Source organism: Bradysia coprophila, chromosome III (genome assembly GCF_014529535.1).
Source record: "Bradysia coprophila strain Holo2 chromosome III, BU_Bcop_v1, whole genome shotgun sequence".
Lineage (NCBI taxonomy): Eukaryota > Metazoa > Arthropoda > Insecta > Diptera > Sciaridae > Bradysia > Bradysia coprophila.
The window spans coordinates 4,406,433-4,430,414 of record NC_050736.1 but is presented as its reverse complement, the minus strand read 5'-3'; the positions used below and the strand labels follow the sequence as shown (position 1 = coordinate 4,430,414).

Below are 23,982 nucleotides of genomic sequence, written 5' to 3'. Positions count from 1 at the left end.
TCACGCCATAAGTGCGGTCGAAATTCAAAATGGAAAGTGCGGAGGTCTTTCTAACGTAGCGTCATTTTCATTCCTTGTATGAATGAACTATTTCGGTTCGCTTTTTCATCGAATCGTTCACTTAAGAGTCATATCGCCAAGACTTCAGGTGATTGGGGAACAAGCGGTCTCCGATTTTAATGAGTGATAGCTCGTTGGATTCGTCTTTCAATTCTAGGAAACACGTATCTTTCACTTTTTCTAAAAAAAAAATTGTTTTCTGTGAAAAGTGTTCAAAAGTGATCACATGTCAGAGGGTACCGAAAACAGTTTTTCGACAATAACTCAAGAAAAAAATATTTTAAATTGTTGTAATGTTGTACGAATGTCGGCCTTGGAAAGACCTACAGATACTGAGTATGGGGTGTTGTAGTTGGCCTCACCCACTATCGTTGCACAAATAAATGAAGCCAGTACTTTTGGGCTGCAAGCCTACAGAAGTGTTGGAAAAAAAGTAGATGCCAAAATGCAGATTTTTTCCTTCTTTCTGAGTGCTCTACAGCTGGAACAGCATCTGGAACGGTACTACGGCAGTAATTTTTTATCGTCTACTATTCTTTTACCTTAGCAATAGAAAAACCCTTCGATATGTCGCGCATATATCAGATCCACTATTAGCAATATCAAAAGAGAAATTATTAAATTTTTCTCGGAGGATTTTAGTCAAATAAAGTGTTAGCGTATAGCAAATGACCTCAGGACTCCGGAACAGTAATTAGTTTTTCAATGGGACCAATATTTGCTACGTGACAGAGTTTAAAAAAACGATATGATCAAGTGGGAGCAAACGGTTTTCCAATCTTCTATTGCTAAGGTAAAAGAATAGTAGACGATAAAAAATTACTGCCGTAGTACCGTTCCAGATGCTGTTCCAGCTGTAGAGCACTCAGAAAGAAGGAAAAAATCTGCATTTTGGCATCTACTTTTTTTCCTACACTTCTGTAGGCTTGCAGCCCAAAAGTACTGGGTTCATTTATTTGTGCAACGATAGTGGGTGAGGCCAACTACAACACCCCATACTCAGTTCCGCGGAACAACGAAGCTGCAGAGAAGGAGTACTCTCTGAACATTCACTATATTTTTAGTCATAACTCTCGTGGATCTACATGCACCAAGGAGTGTGTATACTCTACCTGTAGGTCTTTCCGAGGCCGACATTCGTACAACATTACAACAATTTAAAATAATTTTTTCTTGAGTTATTGTCGAAAAACTGTTTTCGGTACCCTCTGACATGTGATCACTTTTGAACACTTTTCACAGAAAACAAATTTTTTTTAGAAAAAGTGAAAGATACGTGTTTCCTAGAATTGAATGACGAATCCAACGAGCTATCACTCATTGAAATCGGAGACCGCTTGTTCCCCAATCACCTGAAGTCTTGGCGATATGACTCTTAAAATTCAAATTTTAGGCACACTTACGGCGTGAATTTTCTCCGGTTTGTATAGATTGCATAAATGTACATTATTAAAACTCTTTATAATTTTTCCCTTATTTTTTATCCTCATAATAAGGGAGGGACTAATCGATTTTTTTCGCGAATTTTTGTCAAATATCAGTAGAAGTACGAAAAATAAGAAACTCGTACTTCGGAAAGAAAATCTATGAAAGCATTTCTCACTCAATTTCACACCCAAATCACATTGCACATCCACCTTGAACTAAGTCGAATATGGTTTATTTAGTGTTGGTTACGAAAAATGTAATAATTTCGGTGATTTCGATGTGATTTAATTCAGATTTTGTGCGTAAATGTGCTTCTTGTGTGGTTTTAACAGTTCACTTAACGGTTGGCTTAAAATATTCGTCAAAGCCACCAAAACGATGAAAAATTTATTGTGGCCAATCATTTAAACAAACACCTTTAGTTATGGGTGGGTCACATTATGTGACTCACATACCTCATTGGGAAGTGGGTAAATGTATTACATAGACACAAATGAAAGATATAGTTTCTCTGTTATTATAGTGGACGGTTGCTACGATATCTCTCCCTTAACATAACAACATCTTATGATTGATTAGCCATTTTTACTTGCAAAAGTCGTGAGCAAGAAACCGAGTGAAAGAAAGATTGAAATGTTCATTGTGGAATAAGTATATTTTCGCAACAAATAGCCAATGGATCCTGAAACAGATTATTCAGCCATAGCGACTCTTTCTACATTACAAATAACTTGGATTTTGTTTAAGAGTGATATCGCCAAAACTTGAACCAATTTGAAAACAATGGTTCGGCGATCCAGGCAAGCTATAGCTCGTTTGAATCGTCTTTCAATTCTAAGAAATAGGGATCTTTTAGTTTTTCTGTTAATTTCCCATTTTCGGAGTGAACACGTGAAAAGTCATAGCATGTCAAGGGGTGGTGAAAACAGTTTTTTTGTGATAGCTCAAGATAGAAATGTTTCTAAAAGTTGAAAATTTGTAGGAATATAGGCCTTGGGCAGACCTACATCAAGAGTATAATCATCGGTATGGGCCGCCACCGGTTCTAGACTTATGACTCAAAATATGGTCAATGTTTGGACAGTCCTACTGGCTTGCAACAGAATTTATCCGCGGAACTGGCTATAGGGTGTTGTAGCTGGACTTACCCTCTTTCATTCCACATATAAAAAACCCCAGATAAATTCTGTTGCAAGCCATAAAGTTAGTTGAAGTAAAATGTCGCTCCAGGAGACCCATATTTTTCAGTGTTTTCAACTTGTTTTTGGTCTTCAAACAGGCTTGAGCGATGGGAATGAAATAAACTAAATCAAAATTACATGTTCAGCTCGAAATTGTCCTGAACCGAGCGATCACTGGTCTTAAAAAGTTTGCTTTCCTCCTACTTCGTAGTAGGTGGAAAACCTCATATCTTTGACTTCACAAAATGAACAGAAACTCATTTGCTTGCTACAAATATAGGTTTATTGTAAAGCAGAGATGCGCAGCGTTCGTTTACAGTCAATAAATGGCCACTCAAGATGTAATTTGTGCTTCACAAGAGGTCACACAATATGGAAATGTGTGTAAAATCACGTTTTTTATATGTAAATGGACGGTGCACATCTCTACTTTACAATCAACCTATATTCGTAGCAAGCCAATAAGTTTCTGTTAATTTTGTGAAGTCAAAGAAATGAGGTTTTCCACCTACTACGAAGTAGGAGGAAAGCAAACTTTTTAAGACCAGTGATCGCTCGGTTCAGGAAAGTTTCAAGCTGACTAACTTCAACTAACTTTATGGCTTGCAACAGAATTTATCTGGGGTTTTTTATATGTGGAATGAAAGAGGGTAAGTCCAGCTACAACACCCTATAGTCAGTTCCGCGGATAAATTCTGTTGCAAGCCAGTAGGACTGTCCAAACATTCACCATATTTTGAGTCATAGGTCTAGAACGGGTGGCGGCCCATACCGATGATTATACTCTTTATGTAGGTCTGCCCAAGGCCTATATTCCTACAAATTTTCAACTTTTAGAAACATTTCTATCTTGAGCTATCACAAGAAAACTGTTTTCACCACCCCTTGACATGCTATGACTTTTCACGTGTTCACTCCGAAAATGGGAAATTAACAGAAAAACTAAAAGATCCCTATTTCTTAGAATTGAAAGACGATTCAAACGAGCTATAGCTTGCCTGGATCGCCGAACCATTGTATTTATTTTCACCAAAATTGGTTCAAGTTTTGGCGATATCACTCTTAAAAGCCAAAAGAAAACAAAATATTCTTAGGAATCAATTTCCTTATGAATCAATTTTTATCATAAAGTGTAAATGATTGACAACATATTCTTACATGCTGGAATTTCTCATCATAATCCACTTCTAAAATTTCTGAGAAGAATTATATCTTCGTTCGCAATCATCGATCAAATTGTGTAGAATTGAGGGAAATAGATACTTGAAACATTATTTACAATCCAAACAATTCAAAAACAGTATCGTACTCAAATATTGTCCGTAGTTATATAAAATTTAGAAAAATAAGTCACATCTAAATCCCAATCGACCATATTAAGTTATGCGATTTTTTTTAAACAAAATTTGAACGAAAGAACATACCGACCTACGTAGCAAAATTGCTGAAGGCAAGGACCTACCGACCTACGTAGGTAAGTAAACTGTGGAAAACAGTTTATTATATTGCTTGCAAAATTACCGAAGGTAAAGCATAAAAAAAAACTGAATGCGTCTCAGACTGTGCTTACGATTATGTATTCGATGAGCGTATTGACGAATAATTTATCTTATCAATGACTTCCCGTCGATGTTTTTCAATTTTATCAATGTTCTCGCTTACATATCTTCAGAAATAAAAACTCTTTGACCTGCTAGAAAATCATAAGACAACTGAAGTACAGTGACAGAAACATATTAAATTTGCTACCGTCAGACTACGAATAGTTTTTACAATGAAACTTTTACTTTTTGCTGTTATTGGTTTGACATATCCAATTTTGTGTCCTGGTACAGTAGCACATTATTTTAGTACTTTTAGTATACTAGAAAGTAAAAAATAATTCTATTTAATTAAACAAATTATATTTAAATTTTAAATTAGCTATTCAATGTTACGTATGCAATCACTCAGACAATCCAATCGCACAACTTGTTGGAATTCCAAACGATAACAATTGCAAAAAGGCTGATGACAAATATTTGAGAGAATGCTCAGATTCCGATATTCGATCCTTAACAGGTAGATAACACTTTTACAAAAATGAAGACAACTAAAAGTTACAAAAAGTTTTATTAAAATGGCATGAATAAATGCGAGGGATTGTTCAAATTGCTGATGGATATTTCTGACCACTCAATGACAAATTTTCTATATTTTTAGCAGACAGGTCTATGTTGACCAATTTTACTGATAGCTGGAAAACTGACACATTTTTGGCTGGTGACCAAAGACAATCAAACTATTCTTGTGTTGTAGCGACATCAAAAAGTGGTAATTATACAACTGTCGAACGTCTTTGCATCAAATATCAAAGCGATATATGTGAAGTTCGACCAATTACAAACGGTACTTCAGAGGTTTGTATCTGTAATACAGACAAATGCAACAACTCCAACACGGTGTCATCTTCTGTCACGGCAGTATTATTTACTACGTTCTTTTTAATTATTTCGAATTCTAGTTAGGTCTTCTAAAAAAAATCAACAAGAAAGTGTGTGATAAACAAATTTGCAGTTGAACTCAACGATATTTTGTTTTCATATTTTCTGAGCGAATGTCTTAGTTCCCGAACAAGCAACAAGAAAATTCACTTTTTTTTAGATATAATCTGATATACTTTCTTCGGCAGTCAAGACTTTGCGTCCTGTGTCATAATAGTTATTTATTTACCAAGGTAGGTATGAAGGTATTTTTTCGCACTAGATGTCGATTGTCGACCCGAGGCGAAGCCGAGAAAAAAATAGATCTCAGTTATTATCAGAAGTACACTACCGAACCAAATGTGTTACACAATTCTTGTCATACTATGGCTATGAGAAAATGATGCAACTATATTAATCTAGTGATCAAAATCTTACTTTTTTGTGATTAAATTCTTTTTTATTGCGATCACAAAGACATTGTCTTTGTTTATTCTTTATTTTTCGGTATAAATTCTTATTAAAGGAATCCACGCCATTATTTGTATAAATTTATACGTCAGAGAGAGCTTTTTTCTCCTTTGTTACTATCTGTCAGTTTTTCTATTTTGCGATTTAGTATGGAAATGAAAACTAAAATTGAGATATCTTTGCTGTTTTAAGTGGTTTTTTAAAATTTTTTGGACCAAAATGTTTTAAAGTGTGTTTGGAATCGATTGACATTAACAAAATAATAAAATAGAAAAAATTTTTTTCACACAATCTGTTAATGTTAATCGATTCCAAACACACTTTAAAACATTTTGGTCCAAAAAAATATGAAAAACCACTTAAAACAGCAAAGATATCTAAATTTTAGTTTTCATTTCCATACTAAATCGCAAAATAGAAAAACTGACAGATCGCAACAAAGGAGAAAAAAGCTCTCTCTGACGTATAAATTTATACGACTAATGGCGTGGATTAGAATACACCTACCTCGAAACAGTAAGCAAAAAGTTCATGTTTTTGGTTGATTTTCTTAAATTCCAACAGTTCAATTTCTCACAGCACGTAAATGATGTTTCGAGACTAATGCACAAACGTAATAAATTTTTGTACAATTCTATTACATTTCTAGTACATTAGTCTTAAAATTACGATCAATTTTTTTTGTGAACTGACTTCACTGCTATGACATTTCATATATATTTACTAGAGTAAAGTTATTTCACCTGAAAATAGAGTGCAAAGAATGCAGTATTTTACATTGATACAACTGCCATTTTATTAAAATTAATGCACTATTGAGCTCAAAAATAACGGTAGGAACGGTTTTTTAGGGTACATTCGATACATCCAATAAGCAAACCGTGACGCAACTGCCGTTTTTACGGACCTTTACCCTATACGTAATATCGCTACGTTCTTTTCATTCACTGCACTTTCTATTCGTATAAAACCATTTCAAAACACCATTCCAGATGGACTTATACGAAGTATATATTTTGACAGCTGTGATTGTTGTCTATCTTTTGTTTATGGTTTGAAGATTATTTTTGTTTGAAATTCATTCATAAAAATGGATTCGATAACGTATATAAAGAAAGAGGAGCCAGTTGAGTACGTTCTTACAGCAGATGATCAAGGAAAAGTGCAAGATTTAACGATTCCGAAAGAAGTGACGGTAATGATTTGATAGTTAGCAATAAGATTTCGACAATTATTAAAAGTTAATTCTTTAAAAGAAGGAGAAATTCTCGGCAACCATTAAGCAAGAACTGAATAGCTGCAGTGGTTCAGAAAATGAAAACATTGACAAGGTATTAATTCTACTGAGAAAGACTATCCAAAACTTCATAAATTCATTCTTCAAAGGCGGAACGTAACAAAGGACCTTTCAAAATATTTCAATGTGATAAATGCAGCGTAGGATACAAATCGTTACGTACGCTACACAAGCACATTCAGAACCATAATCGACAGGATAAAGTACAATGTAAAATATGCAAAGGATTTTACAATACATCACAGTTGCCACTTCACATTCAAATACACACCGGACCACCGTACAATTGCCCAATTTGTTTAAAAAAATTTGAGATGATTCATAGTTGGGTAACGCACATTCGATCTTTGAATTAATTCTTCTTTACCAACAAAACATAATTGTTTCGTAACAGAAAAAACACTGTAGAATCATGCATAGAGAGAAAACATTTAAGTGCGAAAAATGTCAACGATCGTTTCTACAGAAACACGCTCTAATGGATCATATGCAGGTATTGTGACGAACGTACTTCACCATTTTTTCAATACGCTGATATTGCGTCAATGTTTTCAGACACATGAAGAAAGAGAAAAGAGTTTTACGTGCAAAGAATGTGGCGTTTGCTTCTATCGTGAGGAATCCTTTACTCGTCACTTAAGCAAACAACATTCACACATACCCCGTCAATTATACAAATGCTCGAACACTGCTTGTAATAAGATCTTCAGAACAAATCGCTTTTTCCAGTCTCACGTCTGTCGAAAAAAAGGCATAGAAAAGTTACCAAAAAGAATCAAATACTTAAGTTGCACCACATGTCTGTGTGACTTCTCCACGAAAAAAGCTTTCAAAGATCACCAAAAAATGCATCGCCGAGAGCAACGCACCGAGTACTTAACGTGTTCGACATGTCAGAGTCAATTTTTTACGAAAAAGGATTTAATAAAGCATCAGTCATTGCACCAAGAGGATCGTCGAGAGTTGATTCGGAAGCGAAAAAATATGCACGCAAAGCGGCGCAATTGCGAACAGTGTAATCGAAATTTTAAGATAACCGACGCGAGCTATCAGCTACATTTGGCTCAACATTGTCCCGACAAGATAATGTATGAGTGCGACAATTGTTCACGCTTGTTTTACGGCAAATTTGCTATCCTCGCTCATTTATCTCAGGCGCATAAGAATCACTTTGAGTGCGAATGCGGATCAGCATTCACGAAGAAAGAGGAGATAGTTGAACACATACTTCTCGCACACTCGCCCAATTGTTTCGAAGAAGATGAAAAGGGGACGTTTACTTGCTTGAGATGTAGCAAGGCATTCGTTGATGTTGAACTGTATCTTGAACATATGCAAGAGGGACATTGTGCCTACAAATTCAAATGTACACTGTGTGATAAGAGATTTCCCAGTAACAAGGCGTTGAAAAGGCACGCAATTCATCACTTAAGATATTCTTGTGCTCACTGTGGTAGATCCTATCACAATAAAAATTCACTTAAAGTGCATATGCAGAGAGGTGAACACAACACAACGTTTGTTTGTAAATTTTGCCACAAAGTATTTTTAAACAAAGGCTCGCGTAATACTCATTCATTGTACCACTGCCCCAAAAACAGTGGAAAAGTATTTCTTTGCGATATTTGCAAGTCGGTGAAATACACCAAAAAAGCTGACATCATCAAACACATGCTGGTCACGCATTCACCGAAAACTGTTAGAGCGAACGATGATGGATCGTTTACGTGCGGTCGATGCAAAGCGGTATTTGTTGGCAAAGATTATTTCCTTAACCATGTCCATTTGCGTAATTGTGTGAAGAAAATTCAATGCGAAAAATGTTCGAGAGTCATGACACATTCACGATATGATGTACATGATTGTGGACAGCATAATAGCGAGTCAAGAGCGTTCAAATGTGAGCTATGTGATAGTACATTCAAAACTAGTTACACCTTGTTGATGCACATGCGAAGAGGCGAACATCGCACCAGCTTCGAGTGTGAATATTGCCATAAAGTATTTAGCGGTAAAGGATCTTACATGAGTCACTACAAAAATTTTTGCAAGAAAAACAAACCTCAGGAATTGAGACCGGAACTGCCGACAAATTTTGAATGTAAATTATGCGACAGAAAATTCGATAACTTGGGATCGTATCTTACTCATTGCAAATTTTTTTGTAAAATGAATCAGCCAGATGTGAGTGATAACGAAAGTGGCAATGTTGTAGTAACAAAATTACCGGTTGTACCCATATACAAAAATCTGTATGGTGATTATTAGCTAACAAATGACGGTTTAAAGAAAATAAATTTCATCGCAGAAATCGTGTTGAAAAATTCTTTGTCTCTTTCGTTCATATTTGGATCATATTAGGCATGAGCGCCGTCTGAAATATCGCACGGTGGGGCTGAACGAGTTTTAAATAAACATGTCCACTTCCATCTGGGTTCTTTTCATCGCCTGGCCCCGCGGAAGTTGCTGGACCAGTGTTTGAAACTGGAATCGGTAGAGAACAAATTCTAGGATTACCCATATAAATATGATTGCTCTCTGTCACTTGGTCGCGGAGCAATATAGCTGAAAATTTTTCCTTCTTCAAGGGGTGATGTCTCCTCGACGAAGCGCCCGGCCCGGCACTGTAATAGTGATTTTTTTGCTAATCTCGGTGAGCTTTGGCTACTTTTATACCGTGCTGGGTGACATATTTCAACATGAAATACCTTTTAAAAGTTAGCCTGAAATCTAAGCTTTCCAATGATACCAAATATGCCATGTTTGATTCTCAGCAAAAACTATTTATGTTAAAGATTTTCAATCAAGGTCGAGAAAATTTAGGGTCATGGAAAACGAAATTTACGAACATTATAAATTAATATCTTCGTCTAGAATTACTATTACAGTGATTACTTTACTATGCCGTGATTAAAATGACATCAATTGATATAAAACTTTAATGAAAATTTTGCGGATTATTTCAAAACAAGACTTATCACTGGCACAAAATTAACTCTAATTTCCTTCATTTGTGACTTCTTTGTGTAACAGTAAATTTTAAGGTTATTTTCGTTCCTTTAATTCGTTAAATTTTCCACGTACGATTGTCGACCCATTTATGTACCCCAGCCGTTTTTCATCCGGCTCAAGCCGACCTGAACGCCTCAATGACTTGACTAAACACCTTATGTCCTTCTATTTTTTGAAAGAGACAGGCAATTCTCGAAGTAACCAGTACCTTATACCTTTTAGACTTAGTTAACTATAACTCCTATCACTCCATGCAGTACTACTGCATTGCAGTAGCCGAATAAACTAGACTAGCAAATACTTTCCCAATTTATTTAGAAGTTACCTGAAAAAAGAATTATCTTATCACTTTTTGCCTAAGGTAAGTCGCGACGTATTTACATCAACCTACTTTAATGGAACTGATGCACCAAAAATGAACAAATAAAAAAAGAGACGATGAAGCACAATTTTAGAAAAGACAAAAAGCATATGTTACCGATAACAACGATAACAATAAGTGATAACTACCGGTTAATGTCGTCTTATGTAGTAAAATGTGTGTTACAACAAATGAAGTAAAAGATTGTGTACACTAGACGATACTTTTAATTTAAACAAAAGAAGTAACAGATCTAATGGTTTTATCATAGATTTTTAAACGAATACAACATTACGCATCAGTGGGATATCTATATTTATTTATTTATTTATTTGCATCTGGAGCTGCGGGAACGGATGACCAGAATCACTATTTACACCAATATTTTTAAATCAGTGAAGACCAGTATTTGCAAGAAGACGCTGAAGGTAGCAAATATGTCGAAATTTCCTAAAATTTCATCTCAAAATGTTCACACTTTTGTGTGTGAAGGCTCGTTAGAAAGTCTTTGACAGGACAGTGTGGAAATGGATAAAGCTAAATCGAAAATATGATGAAATTTTTATCATTTCACAGAGTTACAGCGCTAAGTAAACAGTTGGAAGAGTTACGACATAGCACTGTTTCTAGCACGAACACTCATTTTTCAACGTCAAAAAGACTCCAAATTTTCAAATTGCATGTGTTGTACGTTTTTAATCACACAATCATGACTCCTATCTTTACGAAAACATGTAAGGCCTCTTTTGAGCTTCCGAAGCAGAGCTGTGGTTACGAAAATATATGAAAACTTGTTGCATTTAAAGCAAACAGGGACGTGTTTTAATTACAAGTCAGTGAATGTCTACATAAGCCATTCATTTTTTTTGATGAAATAAGAGCAACACATAAAAATTAAATACTTTTCATGTTCAGCCCCTCGGGATATTCTCCAGTTGAAGGAATTCAAATAAATAACGAAAATATTGAAATAAAGATGTTTATCCATCCTCGCAGTTTCCTCGCTAAGCATTTATGATACTTACATTCGAAAACAAAAATCAATTGAAATGTGGCGAGTATTGTCAGGTTCCTTCAACCCCATTACTTATTATATACCAAAGTAAATTTTTGATACACTGAGAAAAAACATTACGTCTGATACGTATAAAGTGTGGTAAGGAAGTTATACATCAGACACGTATGCGTGCTAACGTACGACACGTATAATATACATACGTCTTGTATAAAATACGAGTGGCATGTTTCTTACCTTAGTCATCATATATTGTACAATGACTATGTATGAAAATACGTGTTCTGTGTAAGTACACATACGTGTCTGGTGTATAACTTCATTACCACACTTTATACGTGACAGACGAGACGTAATCTTTTTTCAGTGTAGTTCAATGAAACTTTAAAAAATGAGTGGAAAAGTCCCAGTTGAAATATTTATCATTTTTATTATGACGATAATTTAAAATTACAAGTACGCTTACATAGAAATACATTTGAAATCAATCAATCAATCAAATTAATTTACTTGCTACAAATGAAATCATAATTATATAATCACAAAAATTATGTTTACCTTAAATTTACAATAGAAAATCAAAAGAATCAGAAAATAATAACAAGAAGATAATAAAATCAGTTAAATTCAATTTGAACACATCAGAGATGTGCCATCCAAAACAATTATAAATTAATTCGTTCAATTTTCCAAAAAATGTGAATATCAAATCAAACTTTTCATTGGTCCTCTCAAAATTCTGTTTTCAATTAAATAGTTTTCTAGAAAAGAAAAAACATTATTAAGAGGTAATTTCACTTTTAATCTATTAACAATAGTGTAACACTTTATGCTAAATAGTTTTCTATATGGTGTCGTAAATGGCGGTAAATTCTATAAATGTAAAATTAATTAGGAATGATAATAATTTAAAAGAACAAAAAAAAAAATGATCGTGTAAGTGTTGATTCATTTGAATTAAAACGGAAACGGTATTTTTTTCGACTGATGACAAGTTTTTTTACTTTCTCTCTTTTGCATTCGGCTTATGGTATAAGTACATCATTTGTATGGACTGTTGTACGAAAAAAAAGAACAATCTTAGGACATAGAGAACAATTTAACGTGATCAATGTTTGTATGAAAATATATTTTTGTTTTGCTTTGTTTCTTTGTTGCAATTATTATCCCGTTATTTTTCAATAATTTCCTCCTTTCCCTTTTTTGGTTTTCATTCTGGGGTCTGATGCGACGTAAAATATGGTCTACTAATATTCTAATATCAATTCATCTAATTATGACACGATTTCTATGACAGTAGGTTCAAAAATGATGGGGAGCATTGTAAAGATAAAAGGTTTTTTTTTGTAAATAAGCTAAGAATTTTGTAAGATTTAAAATCAGTACCCAACGTCTTTAAAATTTATCTGTTATCTTCTCCACGTAGTCTGACTTACACGTCCAGCCTATATATTTCTTCACCTAGAAGCGAAATACTTGCTACACAATTGATTGAAATTTAATTCGAAACACATACTCAGTCCTTCATCAGACATTTTCTTATTACAAAATTCGGTGTACGGAGACAACAACAACTATTTTCTAATTCTATTGAAAAGTGGATTAGATCGTTATAATGCTTGATTGAATAAATACTGATCTATGCATTGTAGGGATATTGAATTGATTTTTTTTAGGATATTGTGGCCCGTTTAACATTTATTTTAGAAAAAAGGAGCAGAATTAGTTATTTTGAAACCAAGTTGCATGAAAATTAAATTTTGTTTTATAAAAAAGTGAGCAACATGATGTGTAGAACACTAACTCTATTTTGTGAAGCAACCTTAAATTTAGTCACAAAATGCATTTATGAAAGCTTCAAATTGTGCCAAATGTGCACTAAAATCGGCATAAAAAAGGAAATATTCGGTCGTCATACATTCCAATATTAGGCCTAATCTATTCACCGAAAAGGATGCTGTGACTTTAGCACACCAATTGGTTTAATTTTGTGACTCACTGATCTTGAACTTTTTTTTAAGGCAAACAAAAGCTAAACAAAACCTGAATTGTAAAAATCAGTCGGTAAACTGAAATACCATTGGGCAGTAAACATTGTAGCAACACTGTAAATACATTAGCACTTCGTCACAACTGTAGTCATATTAACAAGATTTTTACCACTAAGTTATTTACATTTATTCCTTTTCGTTACCCAACAAACGTCCATCTCGATGGTACATCTAAAATTTGTTGTTTGAACGCTCGGCTTACTCTCGACGAATTAAAAGCGACGAAGGAAATATTCAAAGAAGAGAAATGGTAGCCTCCAAATCTCCGTCTCTTATTAATGTATCAGTTGGCTAAAATCCTTTCAATAAATTATAAACAAGATTAAGATTATTTCCTAAATTGACGTACATTTACGCAGCAACTATCCTAATGAAAAGTGTAATTTTATAGTGCACAAAACACTGTGCTCCCATTAATATTTCGGGAAAATGATAAAAAAACAGAAATAAAACAAAATCACATTCAATAAAAGAACAACAATCTTTCCTGGGCTGAAGCAGACAATAAGCGCCATGTACGCTTAATGCTTATGTATTGCACTAATGCTCTAACACAAATCAAAAATCCAAATGCCATTATCAGCCACCATAGCCACGAATTTTCGTGCGATGCCAAATCCGTTGAATGCTTCACAATCAATGTCCACTTAGCTAACGACAATCCAAAACCGGACAGAGCTCCGTACCGGGCCGCAATTGTGTGACAAAAGCATGTCAACATCAAGAATCCAATCCAGTTGAAGAGAAACGAGACGAGAAACGAAGTCACAAACATGAGATCACTGCCGAGGAGACTATTATCCGTTCCGGTGATATTTTCTGTATCGGTTGGATCGATGGCGATGAATGTCAGCGCCGGTTGACTGGGACCGATCTGATTCCCACGAGTCACTGTTGAACCAGGCGGAACCGATGGCATTGGTAGCTCACCATGCAAGCTTTTTTCCAACTGTACCTCTTCATAAGTGGGCAATTTGCTTTGAGCTTGAGGCGGTAAAGGAACCGTATAATCCGTTGCTTCGTATGGTGGCGGAGCGTTAAAGTCCGCTTTTGGATGTGGCAATTCGTCTGGATTCGACATCTTGGAAACTGAAAAGAACAAATATTTTCATTAGAGTAGAGTGGATTACATTGGATGCTGCGAAAGTAACTCATAACAAGATAAGGTAAAACTTTAGAAATATTACCAAACTAAGCAGACAAAGCAAACTCGTACGTGTATTTTTTGAGCAACCAAGCTTCAGATACTGTCTTTTCTACAAGTGTTTTGTTTGTATATCCGAGGTTCGTCTACATTTGTCGAAAAACAGATAACACAGCAAATTGCTCAAATACGCACGACTTAGTTTGCGAGTTTCACACAGTAATGCACGGAAAATTAAACGAAAATATTCTTCCAGTAATGGATCGTTTTCTCAGGGGGTAAGCTGCTATATAATGGTCTACTTTCGTGTGGGGCAGGCAATAAAATACGTTATCGACTTGGATTCATTCATTTCTTTTTAAGTTCACGTTTCTTATTACTATTTCTGATTGATGCATAAGAGAAATTATTTTTTTGTGTGAACAAAAAGCTCTAAATAGGACGGCTTGCACAAAAGTCAACTCTTATTTTTTGTCGTCGCTATCGTTAATGAATGAAATAGCCGTCAGCAATACAACACATTTAGAAACCACACATTATGACACATTATATCGAACTAATCTGCCGATATTTACGAAACCATGCCCACTATCACTTTCAAATGTGCTGATTCAAAAGTTGAGTAAGAAAATTTGTTGCATTTTTAATTGCTAATAGCAAAACTCAACACTAGACAACTTGTTGCAAGTACTTGATGACACGAAGCACTTTATCATAGAAAAAATGTTTCGTCGACGATCTGAATAATTATTTGTTTACGGCCCATTGTTATCTGAATTTAAATAACTCATCAAACGTATAAAGATTGAATGAATGTTAATAACCCAGCCATTTTAAGCAGGGGTTTCTATTCACAGCTTACGACAAAAGCGCTAAATTGAAATAATTGGCAAATCATTTTTCACCATATCTCTTAATTGGATTGTTGTTCTCATCAAGACTATGCTTAGAAGGTCCAATTAAAATGTGCTTTGATCCACTTTACTTGTAATTTCACTCACTAAATTTTTATTCTGAAATTATGAATAACTAAAAGACCTTCCTCACTATCACTGAAACAAGCAATGTAAACAACTTGTACCTACAACACAAAATCTCGAATGATTGCCATTGCATTGACAAACCAATAAACTTTACATACTGAAAAACAATTAAAATCGGGCTGTGTAGCGTTCGGTAAATGCATTATTATTAACGACCTTACTGAATTATATACAATAACAATCCAAATAAAATTCGATTTTATTGAACATTTCTACTAATCGACATTGCAGCATAACCAATTTATATTCATTCGAAATGTTACTTATGCAAAAACGATGATGTGATTTCGTAATAGTTTTTCATTTAATTCGGTTGACAAACGCAAATACATTAAGTTAATGGAGGTAGAGAAATTGAATGAAAGCTAATAGGAATATTAGTCACGTCAGGTAAAAAAATCCAATAAGATAACAATACACACAGTCTTGTTATCACACCAATTATAACATTCCGTCTAAAATTACAACTCGGAAATATATTGTTCTTGCCACTCACCAAAAAATCTTTGTTTTCACTAGACTGATGTGATCGACAATTATACAGTTTTGTATATTGAATTTGAGATTTTTATTTTTTCGAATAAATTAACTTCCTCAAAGTGTTTCTATGTTTCTTTCTTCACTTATTTGCTTTCATTTTTCACGTAAAATGGTCGTCAGAAAATATGACTGACATCTAGTGAACTGACTGAACATTATACGAATGTCAAAATCTATTCAAGGATTTTCATTTCATTGTAAATCGCAAAACATTTTGAATGGAGTGAATGGAACATACTTACAATGAATCAAACATATTCATTTCGGTTATACGAGCGTAATATGAATGAAAAATAATTTGATATGAATGAATTAAATAAAAACTTGAATGCCTTGTACATCCTGTAATCCAGTTTTTGAAAAACTTAACACATTAAAATTAATTGCGGCTTGCCAACTTTCGGGACCCTGGACTTTACTTAAATAGTCGAGGAATGCCTCCAAATAAATTTCTAAAAATTTAAAACTGAATTCTAGATTTTTAGAAATTTATTTGGAGGCATTCCACGACTATTTAAGTAAAGTCCAGGGTGCCGAAAGTTGACAAGCTGCAATTAATTTGAATGTGTTAAGTCCATACTCATAGGGTTAAATTTTTTCATTGAATTATTGAATTTATTGTATTTGTTTTACATTTAATAGAAAAATTCACAGATGGAAATCAATGCTATTAAGAGTACAATCGAGTCGAATCTCTTACTTCCTCTGATCTAGTTATAGAATCAGAGCCTAGTTTTGGAAAATGGATTTGGTAAATTTGCTAAAAATTTTCTGATTAGATTTTTTTACAGATGTGTATAAGGTAAATCGTTGAAAGTCTAAATTTGTCTTCATTTGGTACCCAAAAGTTACCTTCATTTTAACATTAGCGTTTTTCGTATCGGATAATGTAATAATATTGCCCAGGTTTCAAACCGTTGGCCTTATGAGTTATGAGCACACTTATTGATTGAATTAGAACGTACGCAGACAAAAGTCTCTTAGCTAGGACAGAATCTGAGCGTGGACTAAGCTCGAGACAAATTCTTTTTAAGAAACGGTTTTTTAATTTTTAACATTAACACCAAAAAGGCGAGACCGTATCTTTCCTGGAATTCTGTAAAGAAAGTGCGGTTCGCCCTCTCGTTTTAGTGTTAATTACCGTAACATTTAGAGCGACGCAGCCGACTATTTTTGGAAGACAATTAAGAGCTCCTTTAGCGAAAGAATCACTAAAATCACCATAGATTTATCGTACGTTTTACAAGAGATAGGTGATAAGCTCTAACTTACTGATTTGATATTTAAAAACTAGGGTGGATCGATAATTTTTTTTTTATTTAAGGTTTTAGGGTTCGGTACCACCGAGCAATTTTTTAGTTGGATTCACTAAAAAAATCACGAAATTGTGAGTTAAATAACGATTAATTTGACCTCGGTCATGATGTCTGAGGCGCAACTTTTCGCTGGAAACAAAATTTCTACTTCGGAGGGCTTAATGTTTACAAATGCATGTTTTTCAAATTTTGAGGCTTATCTCATTGTGCATACCGGAAAGTGTTTCCATACTATAAATATTTGAAAAATCCGTTGAACGTACATTGCTCGGCCGGTACCCTCAAAACTTAAAATTAAAAAAAAGTTCTCCTAGAAAATTGATCAGGGAGCTGTGACCGTCATGGAAAACTATCTGATTTTGGGATAAATATCACAATTTTTAAATCGATCCACTATTACAGACTGCCGTTTTCATGATAAGCAGGTTAGAGGTAATGGGTAAATGGATTTGAGGCTCGAATTGAGTGAGATTCTTTTCAATGTTCCTTACCTTCACTCCAGAAAATGTTCCGTTATAAATGTTATAAAAGTCCCACTTTTTATCTGAGCAGTTCTTCTTGGTTTCTCTGGTTTCTATCATTTACCATTTGAAATAGCATACTAAATTTTGAGAAACGGAGAGGAACAACAGTAATATCTAAGATAGATAAGTGAGAGAAGTAGTTTTATGTAACCTTTATGTTGAATCTTAAGATATTGAAATTTTCACAAATATATTTTTTTTTCAATTTGGGTACTGTACATTGCAGCTTTGTGAAATCCATCCTAAAATTTGATAGAATGTCAAGCAAAAGAACATTATTATACCTTCAGATTTCCTTCAGAGGTCTCGAACTTCAAAACACAAATTGTTGGTGTGAACGGGGATATGTATTTTATATATAGAGCTGCAATCTTTATTCGATAAAAAATACAAAAAAGAAGAAAAAACGTAAAAACATTTCATGAACGTAGTAATATGGCACCATATTCTAGAACTAGGATTAACTAAAATGTAAAAAATAATTGCAAAAACTATACTAATTTTATAGCATAAACGCGTTCTATACCTATCTCGTCTCCATTTTGTTTCTCGTCTCCATCATCGCATCGTCCATTTAATGGATTTTTTAATAATTATAAAAATATGATCTTTATCTATACAAAATATAAAACTTTCTTTTTTCTCTCTTGTTTTTGTTTTATGAGCTTAGCGTTAATTTTTATCACAACGAACAATGTTGCTAATGCATTAAAAATTAATTTAAATAAAATCATAGCTTCGTCCTATCCTATTTTTTATATCAATTTCACTTAATATCTCTAGATGAAAGTTAAATAGCATCTGACTCCACTTTCGTCAAATAAATATATTGCTTGTGTTAATGTATAAAAGTGTTCCAATTAACACATGCGATTATTGTGCTCTTTGTGATGATTTTCTGTACACCAATTTAGGGAAGAGTTTCTTTGGAACAACGAAATGTATTGGATTGAGATTACTAACTGGATAAAAAAAAATTATGATCCAAGTCATTATTCCATTTACATCTCCCGATCATTGTGCAGACACCTCAACTCGATGAGGTGCGTTCGTAATACAAAATTGATAAAAATTATTGTGATAAGCCGAAGAGTTTTAAAGCATTAAAGGCTGTTGCTAAGGCCACTTCATCGGGTGTATTATTCATAAAGGCAGCTATCATTTCGACAATTGCTGGTAGACTGCATGGTTCGTTTCGTTGAAATGTGCAATATCTACGAATGAAATACAGGTTATGGGCACGAACAGTTTATTTCTGAAAGGTATATTAGCTCACCTGTGCAAAAATAAAAGAGAACGGTCAGTTATTCCAGTCTTAACATGTTGCGGTAATTTCGAAGCTCTTGTATTTGGATACATAAATGGTGAATCAGTTTCTACAAGCAATCGATCCAAAGGTAGAATTTTTTCTTCGAGAAGCTTGCGTACACCAGTGTCTGATTTATCCTAAACAAAATGTGAGCAGTAGCATTGAGTCGAATGACAACAAATGTGAATTTCAGCGTTGAACTTACTTTACATAAATAACCAGTAAAACCGAGATAGTACCCGCGTTCAAGGTATTTTATTGCCTCTTCAGTGGTGCCCATAAAACTTCTGATCACAATCTGCTGTACAGTCGGAAATCTGAAAGGTAATTTGAGCTTAAATTTATGACCCACCGAAAAAGAAAAAAATAATTCGACAAACCTCTCAAGTATATCTAACACATCAGCTTGAGCAGAACGTTCGTGAATCAAAAGTGGCTTATTCAATTTAGCGGCTAAACAAATTTGTTTCTCAAATATTTCCTTTTGTACATCTGGCTCTGAGAAATCGCGTTGATAGTCTAGACCGCACGGTCCAATAGCTACGCATTCTAATGACTGAGCAATGGTTTCGAATTCAAACCAACTCTTTGGTTCCTCGATTATCGATTTTGAATCGTGTGGATGAATTCCTGTGACGATAAATGTTAACGATTAAGACTGTTATCAAAACTGATGATGGAATGACATTTACCTGCTGTTGAGTAAATCACTCCAGGATACAATCTCGATAATCGCAAGGCCTCTTTGCTTGATTTGACTGATGTTCCAGGGACCATAATCTTTTGGACTCCTGTTGTCATAATAAAATAAACAAAAAAAGCGTCAGAGAAGACCAATGAAAACAAACATTTTATTTTCTTAAATCGCATACAAGATTGTTGGGCGACACAATTTTTTTCGAAGAAGGTCACACATTAAAGTCAGAATAGATAAACCGAAAATGTAAATAATCTCGCCTACATACACTCAATAATCGTTTAAAACAATGTGTCAATCTCTTGTTTGTTCTATTATTAAACCTATGACTAAACGAAATGTAGATCACTAAAGTAACTGAAACGCACTTAAAGACATTTTTCATATAGTAGAGGTCCTTGTAGAACAAAAGTCATAAAAATAGTTCACTTTATAGTAGAATGGTGAGCTTTGGACCAGTGATTAATATTGGTAGCCTGAGTCCAAAAAGATTAACACCCCTCAAAAAACCCCACCCCACACCCCAACACCCCTCACCAAAGATTTTAGTGTAAGGGTCCCTTCAATGAATTATTGTGAAGCGCCTGTCAATGCTAGACTGTCGATATGGGGCTTAAACGAAAGGTAAAGGTTCATACTTTTTTTATATGACCAAACGCTTTTCAATTTTCCATTTTCCACAACAATTTTCCGAGTTTTCTATGAAAATCTATGAAATCTCAAATATAAAGGGTGGTGAATAAGTCAAAAAAGTTTTTGTGCATACTTCCTTCTGCAATATGGTTCTTCAATGACTTCTTCGCTAATTTGACGAAAAAAAATTAAATAATGTGTCATAGACTTGGAGATAAGCTCAGTTTTCCACCGCCGGAAAATTTCATTGAAATACTTTTTTACATATAACTGATGAAATATGCGAGCTGTGTCATTGAATTTGCGAGATTATCATAGGATAGTTTATTGACGCATTTATTGAACTCTAGGAGAAGCCAATACACCATTAACCTCAAGTCACCCACCTCCCACTCTCCTATTATTGAACAAATTGTAGAAAAATTTTAAAATAGAAAGCAGACTATTTTTGAACTTACAAATTTACGCTGTAAATGTTTGGGATATTGCCTGCAATACCTTTTTCAAGTGGACAGTGGAAATAATTAAGAGTAAGTATGTAAGATACTACATTTTCAAATGAATATTTGATTACACTGCAAAAATGCTGCAGTGGCAGTTTCTGTCTAGGCCGATGCAATTCGACACCGTTGCATGCATGTTGTGTGGCTGTTCGACACCGGATGCGAATAGCCAAGCAACACAGTGCATGCTATTTGACACCGGTGACGAATAACCAGACAACACAGTGCATGCTATTTGCATCTGGTGTCGATTAGCCACGTAACACAGTAGATGCTAATTGACACTAATGTCGATTAGCTAGGCAACACAGCTGATGCTATTCGACACCAACCTTTGAGACGCAGAAATAAATACCACATTATCTGGTTTAATTATTTTGATATCTTTTGTAAATGAAGCTTCTGGTAGCACTACTGCAATTTAGTGGCGGTGAGCCTAGCTCCCTTTCTATTCTCTTCAAGAATTAGGAAGTGTTTGCGTCTAAAAGATTCATATGTCGAGAGCTCACGTTTAATTTTTAAGTTTTTTAATTATAAGTATTAATAACATCCTCTTTATTTTATTTACAACTGACGTATTGGAACATTACCATTGAGAAGCTCGTTACTATCTGATTTGCTCTACAATCAAAAATACTCGTCTGATACCCATCGTAATAAAAGTATCTACATTTTCATAACAAAATACGTTAGATTATCTTGATTCTGGACACTCTGTCACTCTCTCGCCAGTGGCTTTTGTGCCAGGCTTCGGCTGTTATGTTGGTTCAATGCAGAGAAACGTTACGTTCGGACAGGCTAGTTTTTGAAATATAAGACTGGACTAAATGTTACAGGCTGTGTCAATTTCAATGATAGGGACAATCTTGTCTTACCAGCTATCAATAGTGAAGACCTAAGCCGTCAGCCATCGCCTTAGGACTGCGAGGTATGCTTTTAAGGTCCTATAGATTAGCTAGTCATAGTATGACTGTCATACGTACCCATTTGCTCGCCTGGAGTAAGGCAATGGTTTTAGTTGGAGATGAGCTGTGGGTACTAGTGGTACACCAGATGTTTGGAGATGCGAGTAGATTATTTTGTTCATAGAAAGTTTGATGGAATCATCTCCATGGTTGGTTTTGTTTATTGGTCTGATGCGGCAAAATTTAAAAGAAAGTTGATTGTTCTACTTCGCTATAATCATCTCCAAGCATCTACCATTTTCAAAAGCAGTTAAGTCCACTGCCCATATAGACCGTGAGACAGAAAGGGACAACTATATTTCCTCTACCTACGTTAGAAGAGTTAAGAGAATGGTGGACTTTACTGCTTTTGATAAAACACTCTTCCTATAATCTCACTATCTAATGTCCAACGGATTCAAGATTTTTAGGATGACAGGGTAGTACAAAAGATCACAAGATCTGTGTGCATCGATCAAAAATGATTGGTAAATCTAACATATTGACTCATAAATGATATCAAAATAATTAAACCACATAATGTGGAATGTGAGTGATAATTGCTGAATGTGGGACATTTAAATCATTTTTACTACGTAGACAGAAACTGCCTCTGGAGCATTTTTGCAGTGTAATCGCACAACAATATTTATTTGAAAATGTAGTATCTTACATACTTACTCTTAATTATTTCCACTGTCCACTTGAAAAAGGTATTGCAGGCAATATTCCAAACATTTACAGCGTAAATTTGTAAGTTCAAAAATAGTCTGCTTTCTATTTTAAAATTTTTCTACAATTTGTTCAATAATAGGAGAGTGGGAGGTGGGTGACTTGAGGTTAATGGTGTATTGACTTCTCCTAGAGTTCAATAAATGCGTCAATAAACTATCCTATGATAATCTCGCAAATTCAATGACACAGCTCGCATATCTCATCAGTTATATGTAAAAAAGTATTTCAATGAAATTTTCCGGCGGTGGAAAACTGAGCTTATCTCCAAGTCTATGACACATTATTTAATTTTTTTTCGTCAAATTAGCGAAGAAGTCTTTGGATAACCATATTGCAGAAGGAAGTATGCACAAAAACTTTTTTAACTTATTCACCACCCTTTATATTTGAGATTTCATAGATTTTCATGGAAAACTCGGAAAATTGTTGTGGAAAATGGAAAATTGAAAAGCGTTTGGTCATATAAAAAAAGTATGAACCTTTACCTTTCGTTTAAGCCCCATATCGACAGTCTAGTATTGACAGGCGCATCACAATAATTCATTGAAGTGACCCTTACACTAAAATCTTTGGTGAGGGGTGTTGAAGTGTGGGGTGGGGTTTTTTGAGGGGTGTTAATCTTTTTGGACTCAGGCTACCAATATCAATCACTGGTCCAAAGCTCACCATTCTACTATAAAGTGAACTATTTTTATGCTAAGGACCTCTACTAATAGTTGTAAGTGGCACAATCAATTTATTTTTACAAAATGCATAACTCATAATTACCAGCATCTTGAGCCCTTTGAACGACAGAGTCTAAGTCACGACTGTATTTCTTGTTTGTTAGATTTGCTCCGCAATCGATTACAATTAAATTTTCGTAGCATTGTTTCATTTCATCAGATACGTTCGAATCAGCCATTTGAATAAGCTTTATACTGGATTGTTCACGGGAAAATTGTTTTTAAATAAATTAGGAAAACTATAAACCGTAGGGCACCACCGAATTAACAAAATAATTTACGATTAAAATTGGAAAATCAAAATAAGATAAATAAAAATTTGAGCCAGATGTGTCGATTGTGTGTTACTATGTAATGGAATTTTTTGATTCTTCTTCTTCTTCATTATGCCTGTTGCATTCAACCTTAATTTTCCGTCAAACAATTCATGCCATTCGTTGATGTTTCTCTTTGAAATATTTTTGTCAATGGAAAAGTCGACTCAATTTTGAATTATTATACTGAGTTGATCAATTAAGGGCCCTAAGTAAA

General features: G+C 34.4%; 4 protein-coding genes across 6 annotated transcripts; 2 read left to right on the top strand and 2 right to left on the bottom strand.

Annotated features, from left to right (window-relative positions):
* Window positions 1-4,351: 4,351 nt before the first annotated feature.
* On the top strand, window positions 4,352-5,236 carry LOC119078742. Its single transcript, XM_037186442.1, has 3 exons — window positions 4,352-4,498; window positions 4,593-4,730; window positions 4,872-5,236. The coding sequence occupies exons 1-3, from the start codon at window positions 4,444-4,446 to the stop codon at window positions 5,174-5,176; spliced, it is 498 nt and encodes a 165-aa protein (XP_037042337.1). The 5' UTR covers window positions 4,352-4,443; the 3' UTR covers window positions 5,177-5,236.
* Window positions 5,237-6,497: 1,261 nt separating this feature from the next.
* LOC119078733 (gastrula zinc finger protein XlCGF58.1-like) lies at window positions 6,498-9,210 on the top strand. Of its 2 annotated transcripts, none has more exons than XM_037186429.1 (5): window positions 6,498-6,797; window positions 6,862-6,933; window positions 6,989-7,228; window positions 7,294-7,392; window positions 7,455-9,210. In XM_037186429.1, exons 1-5 carry the CDS (start codon window positions 6,693-6,695, stop codon window positions 9,165-9,167), a joined length of 2,229 nt encoding a protein of 742 aa, XP_037042324.1. In that variant the 5' UTR covers window positions 6,498-6,692; the 3' UTR covers window positions 9,168-9,210. The 2 variants fall into 2 exon arrangements, with proteins under 2 accessions (XP_037042324.1, XP_037042314.1); XM_037186419.1 differs by having other exon boundaries at window positions 6,859-6,933.
* Window positions 9,211-12,290: 3,080 nt separating this feature from the next.
* LOC119078726 (NEDD4 family-interacting protein 1) lies at window positions 12,291-16,211 on the bottom strand. The gene is made up of 2 exons (XM_037186407.1): window positions 16,022-16,211; window positions 12,291-14,427 (listed from the first exon to the last, which is right to left on the bottom strand). The coding sequence occupies exon 2, from the start codon at window positions 14,417-14,419 to the stop codon at window positions 13,802-13,804; it is 618 nt and encodes a 205-aa protein (XP_037042302.1). The 5' UTR covers window positions 14,420-14,427; window positions 16,022-16,211; the 3' UTR covers window positions 12,291-13,801.
* Window positions 16,212-18,552: 2,341 nt separating this feature from the next.
* LOC119078714 (3'-5' ssDNA/RNA exonuclease TatD) lies at window positions 18,553-23,834 on the bottom strand. Of its 2 annotated transcripts, XM_037186396.1 has the most exons (6): window positions 23,495-23,834; window positions 19,907-20,005; window positions 19,595-19,844; window positions 19,420-19,531; window positions 19,182-19,351; window positions 18,553-19,119 (listed from the first exon to the last, which is right to left on the bottom strand). In XM_037186396.1, exons 1-6 carry the CDS (start codon window positions 23,628-23,630, stop codon window positions 18,978-18,980), a joined length of 909 nt encoding a protein of 302 aa, XP_037042291.1. In that variant the 5' UTR covers window positions 23,631-23,834; the 3' UTR covers window positions 18,553-18,977. The 2 variants fall into 2 exon arrangements, with proteins under 2 accessions (XP_037042291.1, XP_037042285.1); XM_037186390.1 differs by having other exon boundaries at window positions 19,420-19,844; window positions 23,495-23,826.
* Window positions 23,835-23,982: the final 148 nt, after the last annotated feature.